At 35.5% G+C, this 21,178-nt stretch overlaps 1 protein-coding gene and 1 long non-coding RNA gene across 5 annotated transcripts in view; both read right to left on the bottom strand.

The window, feature by feature from the left end:
* LOC147833274 (uncharacterized) overlaps positions 1–21,178 on the bottom strand; it is a 331,056-nt gene that overhangs the window by 66,830 nt on the left and 243,048 nt on the right. The window lies entirely within an intron of this gene.
* On the bottom strand, positions 225–12,506 carry ecm1b (extracellular matrix protein 1b). Of its 4 annotated transcripts, none has more exons than XM_087286623.1 (11): positions 12,359–12,506; positions 12,034–12,081; positions 11,091–11,132; positions 10,834–10,890; positions 10,468–10,533; positions 10,054–10,322; positions 8,212–8,420; positions 4,309–4,564; positions 1,844–2,061; positions 1,165–1,252; positions 225–1,015 (listed from the first exon to the last, which is right to left on the bottom strand). In XM_087286623.1, exons 1-11 carry the CDS (start codon positions 12,426–12,428, stop codon positions 842–844), a joined length of 1,497 nt encoding a protein of 498 aa, XP_087142749.1. In that variant the 5' UTR covers positions 12,429–12,506; the 3' UTR covers positions 225–841. The 4 variants fall into 4 exon arrangements, 3 of the variants coding, with proteins under 3 accessions (XP_087142749.1, XP_087142750.1, XP_087142751.1); XM_087286624.1 differs by having other exon boundaries at positions 11,091–11,126; XR_015511000.1 differs by lacking the exons at positions 225–1,015; positions 1,165–1,252 and having other exon boundaries at positions 2,019–2,150; positions 2,396–4,564.

Raw genomic sequence — 21,178 nt, 5'->3', positions numbered from 1 at the left:
TTAAAGAGACTGTAATTGACAACAGGTTTCTATCTGCACTAAATCGTTAGATAGGCTAAAGGTGTCTTTCTTTGTATAGTATAATAAAAATAAACAGACAACTGACAACAGATGAAATCGACAGTTGACTCAGCGTTTACTTATCATTCAAGGGGGAAAAGGGAAATGAAATACGACACATACAGTCATTTGTTCTTCATGATAAATGAGAACATGCAATCATAGAAGATTTTAAAAATAGTTTATTTTTATATTATTTACACAACCTAAAATATGTCTGCATAGATGTTTTTATGATAAATGCTAAAAAACATCTCCCAATAATCAATAAAGCATTCTGAAATATAGGTGTAGTATTCATATAAAAACAAAACAAGAGGACAGTGATTTATATGTACACTGAAATGTATGAAGATGGCACAGTGGCTCAGTGGTTAGCACTGTCACATCACAGCAAAAAGGTCGCTGGTTCGAGTACTGGCTGGGACAGTTGGCGTTTCTGTGTGGACTGTGCATGTTCTCTCAGTGTTCACATGGGTTTCCTCCAGGTGCTCCGCTTTCCCCCACAGTCCAGACATGCGCTGTAGGTTAATTTAATAAACTAAATTGTAGTAAATGAGTGTGTGTAATTGTGGATATGGGTGTTTCCCAATTTTGGGTTGCAGCTAGAAGGGCATCAGTTGCGTAAAACATATGCTGGAATTGTTGGTGGTTCATTGTGCTGTGGAGACCTCTGAAATAGAAACTGAGCTGAAAATGAATGAATTGAAAAGTATGCTCTCTGCATAAACGAACCTACATTCATATTAGCAGGGATCTAGGCTCTGCCCCAGTCGTACAATTAAATTTTTAGTGGGCATTTCTTTCTGCCGCTTTCTTTGACCTTGTTTGCCTTGCCAATATGGCGCAGGAGCAGCTTTGTAGCACATTTGACGTGGTTTTTGATTTCAGAGGCACAACAATGATGTTTCACCGGCTCCTTTGTTTTACACATATCATTCAGGTGGCTGCCAAGCTGCAAGAGATTACAGACATTTTTAAAATAAAGAGAGAGACAAAAAATAGCATTTTTAACATTTTAGTCATGCACTTGCACATAAAATGCATTCAAAGTTATTATTATTATGTAGCAGGCACAAAATCAGATGAAAAGTTTGCCCTTACCTCTGCCTCTATACATGCAGGTCTCTCCTGTGCCGCTAGAAGGCAGCACCGTTCAGCCATGTTATCTAGAGAAAAAGGAAAACCTTTCCTGTGGGTAAATAAATGACATTTGGGTTACATAATCTTGAAATATTTTGTAAATCTCATTTACAAGTAACCACAGTGTCTACATGTTGGGAAATCCCCCAAAAATGAGCTCTCTTAGAATCAGCTGAAAAACGTTCCACAGTTAAATGCACACTTTCGGTTGCATATCTTTGCAGTTGTGTTTTCTTCTGTCCTTGAACCCATGTGCAGGAGGTTATTTTACAACCGTCCTTGTTTTGACTGCCATTCATGGTCACTGATGTTCAATACAAAAAAGATATACACCAAACAAAAATAGCAAAAACACCAGGAATATTTCAAGAAAACAAGTGCAGGTGTTCCTTAAAAAGCATAAAATATTATTCTCGCCCTTATCGAGCAAATATTATAGTGCTCGCACTTTGGAAACTTTACTCATCGTATTTACAGAGGTCAGGTAAATGTTGTTTATGCAGCCAATGAAAGATTTTTTTTCTATATTTTTGCTTAAAAGCAGCCTTGCTGATTCATTTTTTAAAACAATATTACAGACGACAAACTGGAGAAGGTTATTTTTCAGAGATGAAATCTATATGGAGAAAGACAGTCTTACATTCTCTGGATAGCTGTATGTACATCACAGAAAGTATGGAGCGTTGGAGGAGCAGCAGTGGAGCTAAGCTGTCCAGCAGTAGAACTGTATCCTGGATCAGGGGCAGCAGATGCGAAACAGGCGTACTGCTCTTCTCCTTTCTTCTTTTCACAGCACTCAAAGTGCTGTCTTTTGCTTTTCTTCTCATCTTTACAAAACTTATCAACCATCTTCTTCCACTGAAATATATGTATAGAGAAAAGTTACCATACACAAGCAACAAAAATCTGTAACACTTTACTATAAGGTTCATTAGTTAATGCATTTACTAACATGAACTAATCATGAACAACACATGTACAACATTTATAATCATATTTGAACATTTACTAATGCATTATTAACATTCAATCCCATGCTTGTTAACATTAGTTAATGCACCATGAGTTAACATGAACTAACAATGAACAACAGTATTTTCATTAACTAACGTTTATTAACATTAATAAATACTGTAGTAAATGTATTGTTCAGTGTTTGTTCATGTTAGTAAATGCATTACTTCACATTAACTAATGAACCTTATTGTAAAGTGTGACCCAAAAATCAATAGAAAACTTACTTAATTGACAGCGCACCTATCTTTTACTCAGAAACAAAGTTAATATATTGCATACAAAAAAATTAAAGTAGTTTGTTTGCTATATTTGTATATCCTGTTAATTTTTTATTACACAAACTTGCTTACTTCCATAAACGCATAACCTATATAATCATAAGCATTATGCATATACAGTATATTCACGATTACATTAAGCATTCTTTATAAACACTGCCGGTCCAAAATAAAATAAAATAAAAAGTCACTGCTAGAATTTAATTAAGCAAACAGGTAAGAGGTAAGAGCCTCCTATTGAATATTTACTGCATGGATGATTCTGTTTTAGCTTTGAAAAGTTATTAAACCCTAACTGATGAGGAGAGGAGCTTCTTAAACCACCATGCCAAAAGTCATGGAAAATATGTTAATCTGTTTCACAAGGATCAATTTATTGACACGGTTTCAGCAAATTAAACATCTAAGGAGATTTCTGAAACTACTAAAACTATGTGAAGAACCGTCTAATGCATATTAAAAACTGGAGGGATAGGATCTGAGGAAGAAATGTGGTCAAAAATATCTTGAATGTTTGAAATTGGCCATCATTTAAATGTCTGGTAAAATCAAATCACAAAAAAAAAAAAAAAAATCAACAGTAGTACTCACAGCTATGTTTAGTAGGGAAATTAAGATTGTAACAATGTGAGAGGAACTCAAGTAATTGGTCTAAACCAGTGGTTCTCAAACTGTGTTTCGTGTACCACTAGTGGTTCGCAGGCTTCCTTCTAGTGGTACGCAGAGGAATCAAATATGTAATATGTACATGCTACATATATTTCAAAATTTATCAAAAATTATTTATTTATGAATATGGCAGATATTAATATTTAATTTATTACATATAACCTATATTTCTTAGGTCCAGACAACATTTTCAGATGTTGATGAATTGGCTACTATAAGTAAATACTTTACATTTAAGTACAGCACTTTTCTTTTTATCTTAAGCACATTTTAATTTAAATGTTGACGTTTTTATTTTTTTATTTATTTTTTTTTACGTAAGCACAGTACAGTGTTAACGTTCAGACTATTTGTGTTTAAAGTGGTTGACAATAATAAATATTCTTAATAATAGGAATTAATCTGCCATGTTTTTGAATTGTGCATAACTGTAGCTGCTTTACTGGGCTTACTACGCTACTGTATTTCAATAATGCTCATTATGGTGGTACTTGGAGAGACAATTATTTTCTGAGGTGGTACTTGATGAAAAACGTTTGAGGACCACTGGTCTAAACAGTTGTGTAGGCTTCAGAAAACCACTTATCAGTGAGGCTAATTTGGAAAAAAAAAAGACTTCAGTTTACTAGGGAGCATAAAAATTAGACTCTGGAGAAATGGAAGAAGGTCATGTGATCTGATGAGTCTGGATTTACCATTCCAGTGACATGGATGCATCAGGGTAAGAAGAGAGGCGATGAAGTGATGCACCCATCATGCCTAGTGCCTAAGTCTTTTGAGGCAGTGCAATGATATTGGGATCCTTGGTCAGCTCCTAGGTTAAGCAATGATATGTGCCCAAATATTTAGGTCAGCTGATCCCGTTGCATCATCAATAGATTTTGTTTTCCCTGATGGTACAGGTATATTCCAAGATTACAATGCCAGGATTCATTGAGCTCAAACTGTGAATGTGTTTTAGGCTGCATGAAGGATTGGCCACCACAAAGTCCAGACCTTAACCCAATTGAGAATTTGTGGCATATGCTGAAAAACTCTTTGAGCAGCACTCTCTCTTACATCATCAATACAAGATCTTTGCAAAAAACGTATGCAACACTGCATGGGAATAAATGTTGTGTCATTGATATTATATTCTCACCTTCTGTTCAGCACAGCGTTGTACACCCTTTTTCTCCTTGCAGCACCGGTTATATTCTCTCTCCAGGACATTGATGGCCTTTGACTGGCGGACCAGCCAGCCATAGCCAGTGTGAGGAAGACAACTGGTGATGTATCGTGGTCGGATCTTGCGATGAGCACAGATATTCGCAATGTTGGAGGACTCAGGACGCCCAGGTGGGAAAGTGAGGTCTGGAGCTGCAGTCTGCTTCTTTAGGGCTTTTGGAGCCAATGAGCTGAATGATTAAAGACAGTGTAAGCATAATTTTGAGCATATGTGAAAATATTATTTAAAATGTGCTTATTTTCATGGTGGGAGATAAAGTATTTGTTGAATCACCACCTACACCTCAGTGCTGAGCCTGAGAATGACTAATTTAGTCTGTTTAATAATTGAGAAGACGACAAATGCTTTTTCTGTTCAGCTGCCTTTATTTGTGTGACTAAAATGTAAAGCATAAATCCCACTGAAAAAATTCCCAATTAATTTGTCTGCTTCCATTTGTAAAAATATATATATTTAAAATAATATAATAGGACCTTAAAAGGAACACCTCATTTTTTAAATATTACAAGCTCTCTAGAGTTAAAAAGTTTAGTTTTACCATTTTAAAATTCAATCAGCCGATCTCCAGGTCTGGTGGGATTGCTTTTAGCTTAGCATAAATTATTGACCTCGGTGAAACTAGCATCTCACTCAAAAAGAGTTCCCTTTTAAAAGCTGGACTCTTCTATAGTTACATGGTGTACTAAGAAAATTGGAAAATGAAAAGTTGCTAGGTCCATATGGCTAGGAACAATATTCTTATTCTGGCATAAATATGAATGAACTTCGTAGTCGTACCATGGCTGCAGCAGGCACAATGATGTTACACAGTGCTGTTAACTACAGTGCATCCGGAAAGTATTCATAGCACCCCACTTTTGCCACATTTTTTTATGTTACAACCTTATTCCAAAATGGATTACATTTATTTATTTCCCTATTTTGATAACGTGAAAAAAAAGATTTTTTGAAATTGTTACAAATTTATTAAAAACAAAAAACCTGAAAAATCACATGTAAATAAGTATTCACAGCCTTTGCCGTGAAGCTCGAAACTGAGCTCAGGTACATTCTGTTTCCACTAATCATTCTTGAGATGTTTCAGCAGCCTAATTGCAGTTCACCTGTGGTAAATTCAGTTGATTGGACATGATTTTAAAAAGGCATACACATTTTTATTTAAGGTCTCAGGGTTGAGTGTATGTCATAGCACAAACCAAGCATGAAGACAAAGGAATTGTCTGTAGACCTACGAGACAGGATTGTCTCGGGGAACAAGGCTGGGGAAGGTGAGCACAGTGGCCTCCATCATCCTTAAGTGAAAGATGCTTAGAACCACCAGGACTCCTTCTGGTGGATTCCTAGAGCTGGCACAACATTTAAGCTGAGTGATCGGGGGAGAAGGGCCTTAGTCAGGAAGGTCATCTATAACCCGATGGTCACCCTGTCTGAGCTCCTGCGTTCTTCTTTAGAGAGAGGAGAATCTTACAGAAGGACAACCATCTGTGCAGCAATCAGGTCTGTATGGTAGAGTGGCCAGACAGAAGACACTATTTTGCCTGGAATTTGGCAAAAAGCATCCGAAGGACTCTCAGACTATAAGAAACAAAATTCTTTGGTCTGATGAGACTAAAATTTAACTCTTTGGAGTAAATTCCAGGCATTACGTTTCTCCAATACCATCCCTACAGTGAAGCATGGTGGTGGCAGCATCATGCTGTAGGGATGTTTTTCAGCAGCAGGAACTGGAAGACTAGTCAGGATAGAGGGAAAGATGAATGCAGCAATATACAGAGACATTCTGAATGAAAACCTGATTCAGAGTGCTCTTGACCTCAGACTGGGGTGACGGTTCATCTTCCAGCAGGACAATGACCCAAAGCACATCGCCAAAGTATCAATGGAGTGGCTTTACAACAACTCGGTGAGTGGCCCAGCCAGAACCTAAATCCTATTGAACATCTCTGGAGGGATCTGAAAATAGTCTAACCTAATATAGCTTAAGAGGTACTGCAAAAAGACAAAAATTCCCAAAGACAGGTGTGCCAAGCTTGAGGCATCATATTCAAAAAGACTTGAGGCTGTAATTGCTGCCAAAGGTGCATCAACAAAGTATTGAGCAAAGGCTGTGAATACTTACATACATGTAATTTTTCATGTTTTGTTATCTTTAAGAAATTTGCAACAAGTTCCAAAAATCTTTATTCACATTGTCTTTATGGGGTATTGTGTGTAGAATTGAGGAAATAAATTAATTTAATACATTTTGGATTATGGCTGTAACACAAAATGCAATGTAGCTGTGGACTATTTCCATGTGCTGTATAATATCATTGCACCTTTATAATGACATCACTGCAGAATATCTCTTTAATTAATATCACACAGCAACATAAGGTTTATAAAATTCTCATAACTGGAATTTGGAAAAAAACACATTTATTTTGTTGAACCTGAACTTCTTGTGGCTTTTTTACCACATTGCAAACAACATCGCATATTCTAGTCTACTTATGTAGTCAACTTTGAACAGTCGTTTGTTCCGTTTAGGTCACCAATTTTGTGCCTTTACACTGTCTTTTAAAACCGCTGGAAATCTTTGCCAGTAAAATTTGTCAAAATTCACAATAAATTGTCGTGTAAACTCAAAATATATTTCTCAGATTTACATTTAACTAAATCAACTTGACTTTTTTAAGTTATAAATAATAATAATAATATAAGTTATAATAATAAAAAAGTATTGTTTACCTATTAACAGTCAATGGGAAAACAAGCTGCAAAATGTAATAGGTTCCTATGATAGAACTATATGTTAATGCAAATTAAATTGTTGACCAATTTAGGTGCAAGTCAAAACTGCAAGATTTTGATGTTTATATTGTTTTTAAAGGAGCTAAACTTGAATTGGCACCATTTTGTAACACACTAGCTAAGAGATATACTGAAAACTAACCGACTGAAATGAACATCTAGAATCCTATATTTTAATTTCATCTGACCTTAAAGGTTGTCTTCTTTCCTCTGTACACTTTGTGTAATTATAGAGAGTGAAAAATAACAGTCTATCATGTGCAGTAACCAGTGTTGTCAATTAAGATTTAATAAAAGACTACACAGGAGCCAGAGTTGCAATATATTGAGTATTTACTAACAAATCAATTAAATTTACTCTATTAAAAGCTTCATTACACAAGCTTTTAAAAACCAAAGATGAGAAGAACAAGAAAGAGAGAAAACATATTTTATAAACTTCATCGAGATCATGCACCTACTGATTCTGCATGTTACTGTAGGTGTTTGAACAAAATCATATATGGACTTTCAAAATTCAATATAAAGAGAAACTGTTTTGCTACACCATATATTGTACTGACCACTGTGTTATTAAACAAATGTGTAATCAACATCAAGGTTTCGTAAATTGTATTAAATCCCATAATAAAAAAAAAATCTTTAAAAAAAAAGCACAAAACATTAGTTTTTAAAACAGTTTCAGATTTACGGCTCTTTTATGATCTTTAGAACTACAGGAAGAGGCAGCAATTATTAAACAAAAGTGTCAGATCATAGGTCTTAAAAGTTTATACAAGTAAAAAAAAAAGTTTAGAAAAGTGTAAACATCTTTTCGGAATACTGAAATTATAGATGGTATAGAATAAAAAAATTATAGAAATAAAATCATAGCTGTGCAGCTTCTCTAATTCATCTGGATTCAGTTAGGTCATATACATATATTTGATTTCTACAATTACTAAAGATTTATTTGTAATGCCCATTACAATTATAAAGAGCACCTCAAACCAAGATACTGTTTATACTCCCAGAGAAACCTACCCTTTGCAAGCACTGGAGTTATATTTGAAGCCTTTAAACTTCTGTGAAGCATTGCCATTTGAAATCTCGGAGGAAACTTGATAAGAAGAATCTGAAGCTTCCTTATCAAAACAGCTCCATCGTGCCCTCCCATTTTTCTTGCAGCAAAAGAAGTGGCTGGTCTTTATGGTGAATTCCTGAGAACAGTAGGCAGACAGGCTCTTCTTCCACTAAATGTTAGAAAACACAGAGTTATATATACATCAATGTATTATATATATATATATCAGTGTTAAATATATCAATGAAAATGGAGGACAAAAAAAAAACAGCAGTCACAAGACAATCTTTCATGCGGCATTCAAGGCCGTTTACTTTGACCTTGGTCCATTTGAGTATATCAATGCTTTGGATACTACCTCACCAAAGACTAAACTGTGCAAAGGAAACAAAGATCTCATTTATAGATAGCCTAACATGACATGACAGACTTTTCCTATGCCCATAAATATTGTTTTAGTATACAACAAAATATAGCAACATCAATGTAGATGAAGTAAATTACAAAGTAAAAGAAAAGGTGTAAATGTCTTTGCAATACAATTCTGTAAGAAACCTAAAACATCTGCAGTTTTTCCTTTAGCAATGTGAGGAATCTGCAAACATAATTTAAGAAAAAAAAAAACACAATTTAAACCAGATGCAAACGAACACAGTCACATTTTGTGTTGCCAAAGCATTACTGTGTCTGTAAAGAACCGGATAGCAATGGTCCCAAACATTAAGCATATTTTTGCTCATTGGATGTACTTTTTGTATGTCAAAACCCAAAAACTAATTAGCAGTTTCACACTTTCCGTGGTCTTGACTTCAAGTATTTTGGTCCACACTTTACAAACTAAACTCAGGCTCAGTGAGCATTTGTATACCTTGCTGGAATCAGTAGTTATATCAGTAATGGTAACATGTGTGAAGCTTGATAAATTAGGGAACAATACACAACAGTCCAGAAGCCACACCTCTGTTTTCAAACGTTTGTGTTTCAGTCCATCTTTTTTAAAGTGTTTCTTATAACACTCTACCTTTTGTCTTTTTAGATGCCAATGTAGCGTGGACCATGCATAATCGTACCAAAACTTTTGCATTTTCAAATGAAAATGCATTAGCGTAAATCACATCCAAGTAGGAGTGATACAGGTAATTTCACTCTTGAAAATGACTCTATCCCTATCAGTGCACAATATACTTTTTTTATTGCAAATAAAGGCTAAAGCTGTTGTGAGAAGCTTAATAGTGGAAAAACTGAAGTCATGCAACTGTTCATTCACATGGCAGTTCATTTTTAGCCTACTTTTTTGACATTCATGACATAGAATTCATTAACCAATATTGTTTGACTTTTATTGGAGAGACAAAACCCATGTATGAGCATATGCACAAAATATATATACAGTTGTCAACATTCTAAGTCAGGCATGTCCAAGCTCGGTCCTGGAGGGCCGGTGTCCTGCAAAGTTTAGTTCCAACCCCAATCAGACACACCTGGGGTAGCTAATCAAGCTCTTACTAGGCTCTCTAGAGACATCCCTGCAGGTGCGTTGAGGCAGGCAGGAGCTAAAATCTGCAGGACACCGTTTGGACACCCCTGTTCTAAGTGAATCAAAAAATTTTTTCCAAAATTGTCCTAGGACAAGAATGAGTGTTGTTCAATAGTTTAGGACAAATCTGATGAAATGCGATGATCCACTTCATATATTTGGGGTGAATCCCACTTTAAAATAAATGTTAAAGAGACTTCACACTCTATTTAGGGAAGACTTATGATGATCTATCTCACTAATAATTAGAAGGTATAAATCTCACCGCTTGTTCAGCACAACAGATTTGTTCTTCCTGTGTCCCATTAATGCCACAGCAGACACCGTACCAGGACTGGAGTTGATTGACAGCCTCACCCTGTCGAGCCACATTACCAAAGCCACTCGAAGGAAACATGTCCTTAGGGTACCGGACTGGAGCTTTACTAAACCTACAGATATCTTGCAGATTGCCAGTATTCGGAAAGGCTGGTGGAAAATCAACCTCTGGTCCTGTCCTGGGGCCAGCAGAGCGAGGGCCAAACACTGGGGGACCTGAATAGGCAAATAAAGAAGAATTGTTGTAATAAAAGCTAAAATGAACACCTCTTTAATTTCTTCCTCAGATATCGAGACACACTGGAAAACCGAATCTCAGCTCCTAAACAGAAAGACATTATATCTTTGAAAGCAACAGTACCTATTGGGACATTCTCAGGGTGAAAGTTTGTGACTTCTCTCTGGGTCATGTCTGAAGAGCCTGCAACTAAAATACACACAAAGTACACACGACAGAATGTAAAAAACACAAAGATGTTGTGCACGTTTATTCTCAGTGTTAGGATTTATTGTGAATTTTTAACCAGACTTTTAAATCATGTTTTATAACAGTTTATAATAGGATGTAACCAGTGTTGATAATTAGGATTGGAAGAAAGACTAGTTAGTAGCCGGAGTTGCAATACTGAGAGCATTTAATAATCAGTCAATTACACATACACACACACACAAAACAAATTAATGGACTTTCCATTGACAATTTTCGGAGCATCATGCAAGCACTTACCCATCACTTTGGAAAAGTCAGGAAGGACTGGTCTCTGCATCATCAGAAATTCTATCTCTGAAATCAGAAGCAAAAAATCATTCTCATCTGTTAATTTGATATAATTTTGGCACTTAAACACATAAAAGCCACACATGTAAATAAAATGTTTAAATTTTTATACAACAACACGAGCTTTTAATTCAATAAAAACGTGCATCCATTAAAAAAACAGCCAAATATTCAATCAACAGGCTAATGACTGACTATAGCCTTACCCTCAGGGCTAAGTGGTGACTCTTTCTGGTGGCCATCTGCAACTGAGAGAAATTTTAAAATAAATTCAGGCTCTTGTTTCAACAAGACAAATTTTTATTTAAAACCAACCACTGTGTTCATAAAACAGACATCAAAACCAAGCAGCACTTTGTCACAAGGGCTTTATTTTGAGACTACACCAAACTTGTAAACTCCTTTTCAGTGATCCAAAGATATTTTATGATTTCATGATTTCAATGCAGAAAAACCTGAAAGTTATTAAAATACTCAATTTACATGATTAACATGCTTGAGTCAAATGTATTTAATTGTACTTGTTAATTCTTTTGTAGTGTGTGGGTATTTCCCAGTGATTAGTTGGAAGGGCATCAGCTGCATGAAACATATGCAGGGTTCATTCCACTGTGGCGACCCCAAATTAATAAAAGGACTAAGCCTAAAAAACAATGAATGAATGAATGAATAATTCCCTTGTATATTGCTAGAACTCTGCATTCCTTTGTTTAAATCAATTAAAAAAGGTTTCTGTTTTGAGAGGCAAAATCTCTGTCGGCCTAATCAGCATGATAACGATCCAGTCATATAAGACTAATTTCAATATTCTCTTATGACAATTGAATTCACTATCTAAATGTATAAAGTACAGCTAATGCAGTGATTATAAGAGCAAGCTGACTCCATGAGACCACTCACTGCAAACAGTAGCTGAGGAGGAAATCTTTACTGTTAGGAGGATTTCTTTATGACATGGATTTCTATAAACTGACAATGCACAAATTGGCCTAGCTTCATTTTGTGCATTCGTGACATGCAAAGTTTGATGTTTTGGCTTATTTTAATACATAGCAATTGTCTTATATTTGTCTGAATGGCAAATTACTTGATCCACTACCATTACAGTAAATGACAATTACAAAGAGTGTTTACAGTATTCCAACAGACCTTCATCAACCAGCATATCAGTAATGTCCCTTTGGAGAAGTGAAGAGTCTGGGAAAGTAGGACACAGCGGAATTAAAGCAAACAAACAAACAAAACATTGCGCAAGATCAAACATCTGCACACGTTTTATATAACGCTCAATGTTATAACCACAACCACTAGCCTGTAAACATTACAAAAGCAGTTCTATATCGTGAACACCCCAAACATTTAGTGTACCCCCCCCCCCCAATCAAACTTACATAAGAGTGACCACATTTTTCTTAGATAATGCTATCTGCAAACGACATGAAAACATAGCGTGACGCAGGACTAAACTATTTACCTTCCGATGCATCGCACAGAAGAGCGAACAAAAGCGTTAAATAAAGTCCCACGCCGCGTGGAGAGCTCATGGTGTTGTGTCCTCTGTAAAAACCCTTTTCAGTTAAAGCTAACAGTTGTCAAACTCTGAGCCCGCTGACCGACCGTGTGCTGCCCGTTCCGCTCTTGCGCTTTTAAATGCAAAACCCTCCCAACCAAAACGCGTCAAGTTCAGGAGGAGATCATAGCCGGGCAGGAGGGAGGAGGAGGAGGACCATCTTCTGCTTTCGTAGACCTGCTGACACCCTTTGCTCTTGCTGCCTTCACAGAAATCCACTAAGCCTAGTGGGTACGTGTCCCGTCCGATACCAGCCTAAAGTCAGATGTGTGAGAACGGAAGGGAGGTGTTTACCGTCATAAACACTCATTTCTATGTCATTTCATTTCCCAAAATCTAAGAATGCGTTTTTGTTTCTGTTCAGTAAATAGGGAACGACACAAAGAATAAAAAAGCATCACCGTATATAGCCTGTATTTTGTTATGTGAGCTTTTATACAGTTTTGAAACTGAAAATATATTTAATTTCAATCGTAATATTTTACGATTATTAAAATATTACGATTAATTAAGCTTATATTCAGTAGAATTTGATTCAGGGTAGCCTAACAGGAATATGTATTATGTGCATCTATAATTGCATCCATCACAATGGGAGTCAAGAAGACATTTCCCTTCACATGCTAATGTATTTCTTAAAAAATAATTAGTCAAATTAATTTTAAATGCTTTTAAATATATTACATATTATAATATATATTTTTCCAGAAATCTATAGAAAAAGGGCCAATCTTCAGAATATTATGCTGTAAATATAATATTTATTATATTTATAAAGTATATCATTTGAAAATATGTTTTTATTTTGTACATTTTATTTAAAAAATCTATAGATTTAAAATTAACACATCAAATAAAAAATAAATAAAAAAAAAAATGTATTTGTTTTTACTATGCAAATCCCATTAGAATCAATTCTTTGGCACTTGTGGGAGGCATGCGAAGGCCGAGTGGCATAGTGTCCCACCAGTGATAATGTACAGCCATATCACACTGCTATGTGTGATATTGTGTTTATACAACAGTTCGATGGCATAATCAAAAAAGAAAATCAAACGTAGAGAGTCTAAAAATCCTTTTGTATGAGGAACTTCGTTTTTCCATCATTCCTTCACATCTGCAGCTGACATCAGAACAGTAGAAGCCATTGCTAATTCACCAAATGTCACTTTACAGCTAGTATTTGAATGATTTTCTATTGTAATGGCTAAAGTGATAACAAAACAGGTTATTTTGCTCACATTTCAAGATTATAATGATATGATCTTACACTCAATGTACCATTACTATGGTATAAATACAGCACTGCACCATAAAAAAGAATGACACTCACCAATTTTATGTTTTGATCAACTGTACTTTTTCTTTTGCATTCTTGTTGCTTTTTTCTCCACAAAGAGTTTATTATGCGGTCTCTGTCGCCATCTTGTGGATGGATAACATCAACCATTTTTCCTATCGTCAATGACAGGCTGATGGATGCTGACGCACTTTATCTCGGAAATTCTAAATATTAAAAATAGACACTATTCTTATAAATAAACCGCATAGATGCAATCTAAACAACTACATTCATGCCTAAAAAGCCTCAAAATTACATTATGTTGTCCAACAGCTGCAATATTTGCCAAACTGTATTGAGTTTATTGATCTGGAGTAATACAGAAGGGTGAGGAGGCTGTACGAGTTCTAATTTGCAGAACATCACATGACTATCAGCCAATCAGATTTGAGAACCAGACAGAACTGTTATTTTACAAAAATTGTATAAACATATTATTCAAGCACATCATTCAATAATATTACTGAGAATATTGGTCATCACTCATCCCCCTCTCGCTATTGTATCAGCGACAGTCAGGGAAAAACTCAAACACTGGCTACCAGTTTAGAGGCAATCCAATTCATATTTAGGGTTGGGTTGATCTTGAATGGATTCTGGGTGGTGCAGTTTAAAGCAATGCTTACACAATGTTTAGAGATGCAGTCAAAATAAATCAAACAGTCATGTTAGACAAGCATTCCAAAATGATGACACTGTGATGCTTTCAGTGTCATATTTATGTAATACCATAGTTTTAACTGCACCTCTAAACATTGTGCACACACTGATTTTAAGAGTGTAAGAAAAAAATATGAATATAGACATGAACGGGGGGAAAAAAAAGATTTTTTTTATCACTTACTCATTTTTTATCACCAAAATAAGAACTTCTGAATGTGCTCTCTACATGACATCCAGACTGAAAACTTTGCAGTTAAGATCTCAGATGCCCTATAAGATATCATCCTACATAGTGAACATCTATTCCAGGGTGTCAGAAGGATATGCATGGCAACATGTTGTTTGCACTATTTTCTATTTATTACCCAGCTGTTTTTTTTTTTATTATTTATTTCCTCTAGCATTCTAAGGAAACTTCCTTATTACAAGTAAGCAGCAATGCTTTTTTTCCACCAACACATAATTCCAGGAGCTAAATTAATGTCTGATGACAACATTTCAAAAGTGCACTTAATAGTTTATTCTTCTTTGCAAGTAAAAGTCCTTTTTGTGTAATTTTAAAAATCTTTTAGCACAATTCTAAAATCATCAACTGTACTTTAACTGAACGCTCAATAAGAATACTTCATTATTTTAAGTCTTTTTAGACGTTTAGGGAGAGAAACTATAGGAAAAACGACTGAAGTCTATGGAAAGTTTCCATAATCCCGCCCCTCCCCCCTTTCAGTGTGTGTGTGTGTCGGTGTGTCTGTGTGAGCGTTTCTTGTAAAATCTGATTTTTGTAAGGCATATATGTAACAATTTTTATTACTCACTGTCTGGATTATTAGTTTACTACTAAAGTTTTATCTATATTATTTTTGTTTTAGAAATGTCCTTTAAATTGTTAGTATTTTATCCATCCTGTATTTCAACACCTTCATTCTTCATTCATTCATTTTCTTGTCGGCTTAGTCCCTTTATTAATCCAGGGCCTCCACAGCGGAGTGAACCGCCAACTTATCCAGCAAGTTTTTTTACGCAGCGGATGCCCGTCCAGCCGCAACCCATCTCTGGGAAACATCCACAAACACTCATACACTACGGACAATTTAGCCTACCCAATTCACCTGTACCACATGTCTTTGGACTATGGGGGAAAACGGAGCACCCAGAGAAAACCCACACGAAGGCAGGGAGAACATGCAAACTCCACACAGAAACGCAACCTTCTTGCTGTGAAGTGACAACACTACCTACTGCGCCACTGCCTCACCTTTCAACAGCTTTTGAGTATTATCTTAAATAAAAAACAAAAATGTGTGCACATTTGGGGTTCTCAAAGGCAGGTGCTCGATCAGAAACAAACACAGTGGAAAAGGTCAAAAGAAAATCGCCACACTCCCACTTTAGCTCTCAGAAACAGGTCATGTCGATATCGGTCGAAAAGTTGTTACAATATAAAATTTTTGAGAGCTAAAGCGTGCCTATTTTCTATTATCTTAAATAAATAATTTCTTTATTGTTATTCTCAAGTAATTATGTGTTAAGGCTGTCGAACAATAAACACATCTAAATAAGTATTCATTCATTCAATTTCCTTCGGCTTAGTCCCTTATTTATCAGGGGTTGTCATAGCAGAATGAGTCCCTAAGTATTTCGGCATATGATTTTACGCAGCGGATGCCCTCTCAGCCATAACCAGGTAATGGGAAACACCCATACACTCTTGCATTCACACACATACTCATACAGTAAGGGCCAATTTTGTTTACCCAGATCATGTATACTCAATGTCTTTGGACTATGGGGGAAACTGGATCACAGGGAGAACATGCAAACTCACAAATAAATGAAAAAAAAGACAAGTAAATAAAAAATAAGATTATTTTAATGTTATTATTTCCAGCTTTACTGTTAACATAGTGGCTCTCTGGACCAGCTCAGTTAGATTGGTGCAAGGGTGTCTCAGATGTGGAAATGTGTGCAGCACCAAATTCTTAGAAATGATAGAACTGGGCCAGACATATTAACATTTTAGTCATGTTAACACAACTAACACAGCATTGCTGATAGTAACAACCTTGTTACAGAAGTGACTGCCAAAAAGTGCTTCTGTTTTTTTCAGTTTGTTGTGTCTTTCTGTGAGTCAGACACTGCCTTGTTTCCCTTGGACACAGTATCAATATAAACAAAGCCATGTCTGAGAAATTGTGAGCTAAATCTACTGTTTTGGACTGTTATACACTTGACACTTTACATGCATAGAACACCATTTATTGGAGAGGTGTGTCAAGTTGAGTCACTAAAAACATAGAAGCGAATTATTTTTCTATTCAATCTATGAAGGGAAATGTGTCGTTAACATTTTATGTAGTTAAAGTACATTTATTAATGAACAAATCATAAAAAAAATGAATAATAGATTTGCAAACAAAGTAAAAATAAATTCCCAGTGCAATTCACCTGTGACTCAAGACTGTGAGTATGATTACATAAATTCATAAATTTTCCTGACCTTGATCTGTCTCCATGAAATAGTGATGATTACTCAGTCACAGAGCAACAGGTCCTAATCAAATCCTGGTGTGTTTTATAGCTCAGGAGGACTTTATGTGCCTATAACAACACAGACTCGTGGGAGAAATAAAGTATAAAATGCTTGTTACTTATTGGCCTATAGGCAATTAACTAAATATACTTCATCCCAGAATAGCACGACTGAGTCATTGTTCACTCAAGATTTCCACCTCGTTCTAACATGTAGAGAGCTTCGCCTTAATACAAGTAAAGAAAAGAACTCTAAGTAGATTTATAAACTAGTTTTGTATTCCTACTTTATTTATGTAAGTATCTCTCTCTTATTATTTTGTAAGTAACCAGTAGTACATTTACACTACCTGACATAAGTCTGTGGCTTATATGAAAGGCAAAGGCCTCTAGATAACGCTTATTTTCCAAAATAAAATATGATCATGCCTTGATTTTTAATTTTTTAATTGGGACAGTAAGGTCTGACTTAGTTGAGACAAAAGTCCTATCACTTAACAGCAATAATGTCCAGTATAGAATATAAAGTCATCGTGCAGTGGACAACGGATTAATTTTGTGTATGACTCCCATGAGCTTAGGTATGAGGCTGAAGTATGAGAAGGACCTCTACAGATCTCTTGCATGTCCCCATATGGAATGTAACCCCAAACCACGATTTTCCTTTATCAAACTTGACTGATTTCTATGAAAAATAGGGTCCATGGGGGTTCCAACAGGTCTTCTGCAGTATTTGTGATGATTGGGATTCAGTTATACAAATGATTCATCGGAAAAATCTACCTTCTGCCACTTTTTCAAATGATCAACTAGAAGTTATTATTTGTTGCTCTTACAACTGGAATTGACAACTAGACTTTTGTCAGGTTTAGACTGCACAACCCTTAATCAAATTTAACTGTGTCAATTGATGCTTTATCACATCTTTATTTTAAAACAGACATGCAAATCTTTAGCAAGAAACATCTTGACCCTCTGACATGGGGAATTTTATTTACTTGTTTGTTCTTTAGTTATTTAATAACAATAAAAATGGCAATGCCCACTAGCTGAGACTCTCCACAGCATCTAGAGTGTAGTACTGTTGCTGATTCATTGATTTAACTTGCCTCTGTTGGAAACAATGGAAGCACGTCCTTTATGTAACTATAGATGCCTTTTCAGCATTCTCACTTTGTTCCCTGCACTCTAAAAAAAGATGGTTATTTAACATTTCTTTGTTCATAGTAATTGTTCTAATTAGAACCGAATCCTAGAGAAGCCTTTTTTTTTTTTTTTTTGCTGAAAAAGTCCTTTATGTGTTTCTTTATTTTCCACCTTTTTGTTTTTCAGATCACCTAAATAAATTTTCACTCATAAAAGATACCCATGACTTCACTTTTTAATTTGAAAAAAGTAAAAGTAATAGTATCAAATGTATCACAAACGGACCATTTAGGGTACAGGACACATTGTGCTTCACTTGTGTGCCTTTGTACATTGTAAAAAATATATCGTAAATAAAATTTACCGCAAAAAAAAAAAAACGGCAGCTGTGGTTGGCAGTATTTTACCAAAAAAATACAGTTCAAAGTAATTATTATTTTTACCTTAAACTACTGTATTTCATTAATATAGAGGTAATTTGTCTGTATTTTGAATTACCAGAATTTACTCATCACATTGGGTACACAGATAGACACGTTATCACAGCCATATGCCAATGCTTATCACAAACAACTTTTCCCACAAGCAGAAAAGTGTATCAGTGTACAGAAGGTGCTTAGTGTCATTCACACAGCTACTAAACACCAGTATGGTAACACGCAGAAAATAAAAGCCATGAAATTAACATTGTTTATCAACATTATATGTAAAATAAATCTCTAATTCAACTATTTAACTAATGGCGAAACAACAAAAAAGATCCATTGTAATGTTAACAAAAAGCATAAAAAGTGATGTACCATGCAGGGAATTCTAGGAAAGTCAATCTACAGTTATTCAATGTATATATTAAGGAAATTAATGTATATATTAATCAGATAACGTATTTTTACTGTAGCATTTTTAAAATTGTTTTACCGTTGATTCCACAGCCATTTTTTAAAGTGTAAACGAAAGAAACACTTTTTTTACTATTACTTTTCCTCTTTATTTACAGAGATAACAGGAGTGCATTATTGTTACAGTCAATCACCAGAGGGTACTCCAGCTATATGAATGCTCCATCAGCCGTTTACCCAGACTACACCTCCCATCATATTTTGCGCCTCACAGCTGAAACAGTTTTATAATATGGACTCTGACACGTAGACAACTGCTGATCATTGACACTGATTACATACACTATATAAACAACATATACTTTCATTACAGTATACACAGTATCTTAAAAGTATTTATTTGCTGAAATGCAGGATTTTATAAAAGAAAGGGAAAGGGGAGCGGGCAGAGGGAAGCTGAGTGGTGGTGGGGAGGGGGGTTAGGAGAACGGAAGAAAAAGAATTGTGAATTTTATAATAAGAAATGTTATATTATTCATATAATAATTTTTTGTTCTAGAAAGCAGTCTAGCAGCTGCATTTTGAACCAGCTGAAGCTTGTTAATTTGGCCAACATGGCAACCACCTAGTGACGCATTACAATAGTCTAACCAAATTCATGAGTGCGTGAATAAGTTTTTCTGCATTAGACATGATAGCATATGTAGAAAATTGCCAACATTTTAAGATAAAAAAAATGCAGTTTAACAGATGCTTGAAATCTGGCCTTTAAATGACAGGTTGCTATCAAAAATCACCCCCAAATGTTTCACTGAAGATGAGGACTGAACTAAGTATCCATCAAGGGTCAGACAGTGTTCTAGGTTTTTGCATGTGAGGTTTTTGGGTAACTCTATCAAGCCTCTTCAGCTGCTTCAGAACGCAGCAGCACGAGTGGTCTTTAATGAACCTAAAAGAGCACATGTCACTCTGCTGCTCATCTGTTTGCACTGGCTGCCAGTTGCTGCTCGCATCAAATTCAAAGCTGTGATGTTTGCCTACAAAGCGACTTCTGGCTTTGCTCCTTCTTATCTGCTCTCACTTCTGCAGATTTTTGTGCCCTCCAGAAACTTGCGTTCAGTGAATGAACGTCGCCTCGTGGTTCCATCCCAAAGAGGGAAGAAATCACTTTCCCGAACTCTCGCGTTCAATCTGCCCAGTTGGTGGAATGAATTTCCTAACTGCATCAGAACTTCAGAGTCACTCGCTGTTTTCAAGAAACGACTAAAAACTCAACTATTTAGTCTCCACTTCACTTCCTAATCTGCAATTGCCTCTCTGAATATACCACTAACTGTAGTCAAAAAAAAAAAAAAAATTAAAAAAAAATTACTTATGTTTTCCTTCTTTGACTTTACAGACCTGAAACTTGCCTACAGCACTTATTCATTGTTGCTCTTATAGTTGGGTAAATTGGTTCCTTGTCCTCATTTGTAAGTCGCTTTGGATAAAAGCGTCTGCTAAATGACTAAATGTAAATGTAAATGTATAAGCTAGTTTTATCAGTTTTATCTGAATTTAATAATAAGAAGTTATTAGTCATTCAATTTTTAATATCAGCTATACAGTCTGTTAATTTCGTAAATTAATACACACGTATGATTGTTTGCTGTCAGATTAATAGTGGTGGGCAGAGCGAGCCTTCGTGTAACACTGAAACCGTCGAAGCTGATGTGTCAAGGTGCTGAAATGTTTCTAAACCTGTTTCAACAGTGATGCCTAGTGGTCATTTTCAAATATTGCTCTGAAAATAAAAGAAAGTAAAAGAAATTGTTAAGCGAATTGAATAATAAAACCCTTTATAAGTGCTCCCTACTGGCATGAAGGCATGTTGGGTTTGAATCCAGGATGAAGCAACTACCGTCATCTAAAATGTAGATTTTTCTGTTCTCTTCTTGTAATGCGTTTTTTTTTTTGTAAAATCTGTCTGACATCTGAATAAACTCTTTGTAAATAAATGTGTAAAAAATGAACATTAATAAAATAAAAAGTTTTTGTACAAGCCAAGATTCCAACTAGGAACACATGCAGCACAGTTGCACTATATATCAGCACATTATCCACGAGGTTATATAAGAGTATGTTTTTGTTTCCGATGCTGTCAATCAAGCACATATTCACAATGTCAAAATGCTTGTGAAATGCCCTGATTCACTGAAATATCAG

This window comes from Danio rerio, chromosome 16 (genome assembly GCF_052040795.2).
Source record: "Danio rerio strain M-AB ecotype USA chromosome 16, GRCz13ab, whole genome shotgun sequence".
Classification (NCBI taxonomy): domain Eukaryota; kingdom Metazoa; phylum Chordata; class Actinopteri; order Cypriniformes; family Danionidae; genus Danio; species Danio rerio.
This window is presented reverse-complemented; position numbering and strand designations above follow the sequence as displayed.